The sequence below is a fragment of the Apis dorsata genome, unplaced genomic scaffold (genome assembly GCF_000469605.1).
Source record: "Apis dorsata unplaced genomic scaffold, Apis dorsata 1.3 scaffold_991, whole genome shotgun sequence".
Classification (NCBI taxonomy): Eukaryota; Metazoa; Arthropoda; class Insecta; order Hymenoptera; family Apidae; genus Apis; species Apis dorsata.
The window spans coordinates 149381-150715 of NW_006264094.1; the positions used below are offsets into that span (position 1 = coordinate 149381).

General features: G+C 55.2%; 1 protein-coding gene across 1 annotated transcript in view; it reads right to left on the reverse strand.

Moving 5' to 3' along the window:
- LOC102680488 (tyrosine-protein phosphatase Lar) overlaps positions 1–1335 on the reverse strand; it is a 30346-nt gene that overhangs the window by 1879 nt on the left and 27132 nt on the right. Inside the window, exons 17-19 of the mRNA XM_031514401.1 lie at positions 1135–1332; positions 837–1063; positions 7–757 (exon numbers count right to left, since the gene is read on the reverse strand). Of these exons, the coding sequence (XP_031370261.1) occupies positions 7–757; positions 837–1063; positions 1135–1332 (1176 nt within the window). The remainder of the gene's footprint in view (positions 1–6; positions 758–836; positions 1064–1134; positions 1333–1335) is intronic.

Here is a 1335-nt window from a genome sequence, read left to right on the forward strand (position 1 = left end):
CCTGACCCTGCGCAAGAATTGCAGGAACGGCGCGGGATGCTCGGGCACGCCGTGGTCCGGCCAAGCGGTGAATTGCAATTGCTTCATCTCCCGCCTCTCGGAGTAGCCGGCTCGGGATATTTGAAAGGTTCGGATGCAATAGGTGGCGAGCTCTTGAACGTCGGTGATGGTGACCGTCATCAAACCGTAAGTCTCGGATCCTCTGCTCGGCCAGTACTGGTCGCACTTTATCCTCGTCCTCTCCTCCAGCTTCGTCATCATCACGATCGTGCTCGACCTCAGCTCCCAACACATCCTCCAGAAATCCCCGAACGTTTCCTGGAGGGGGCCTTGGGTGGCCACGTACGCGTTCTGCTTCCTATATCCGTCGCAGTAATTGGCGTTTATGTAATCCGTACCCGACATACCGTCGATAGTTTGGAGAATCACCCTCGAATGGTCGTACGCGATCACGTTCGCGTAACGATTCTTCGAGGCGTTCACCTCCATGTTCGAGTGGTCCCACGTGAATTGCTGGCCGGGCTCGATCGACTCGTACTCCTGACTGAACTTCAGATTGTCGTTCGCTTTCAGCCGCTCGATGTGATTGCCCAGCTCGGTGATCGGGATCGGTGGATGGGACACCATGCCCGGCGTTTGGAAATTTAAACGCCGCATTTCGACCGGGTCGGATGGGGCGTGATTCGAGCTGATGTCGGCAGGTATCAATGGCCGAGTGACGGCCGCCTGATCCGGTGTCTTGCAGGGTTGCCTTCGTCTAAACGTAAGAATATGGAGATATAATAAATTGGTCGCTCCGACTACGCGTCTGATTTCTCTGACTAAGCCGTACTTACTTTTTAATGACGAAAAGAAGGACGAGGAACACGCTGACCATCAAAGCGGCTATTATCGGCCCGACCACCCACACCATCCCCGGCTCCTGTCCGCTCGTTTTCACCGACACTTCCGGATTTCCATCGACCGGGGTGTTGGGATTGGGACGTCGAGGCGGCTCGCCGGGCGGTACTTCCCTCATATCGAGGGACAAGTATTCGGAGAAAGGCGACGAGGTGTACAAATGCTGCAGACAAACGAAAAGGGAAACATCGATTTGACGCGTATTCCATCGTGTCGTAGGTCAACGATACCTACCTTTCTCGGCGTATCGACCACGGCGCGAACGAAAATCCTGTACCGTTTGTTCTTCTCGAGTCTACGATTCTCGTAACCGTCGTATATATCTCCGCTACCAAGATGGAACGTGTACGGGATGTCCCTGTGCGGAAATTTGGCCGCGATGTACGGGGCGTTCTCCCTCTCCTGCTTGGCCCCCTTGCCCGCGATCATGTCCTC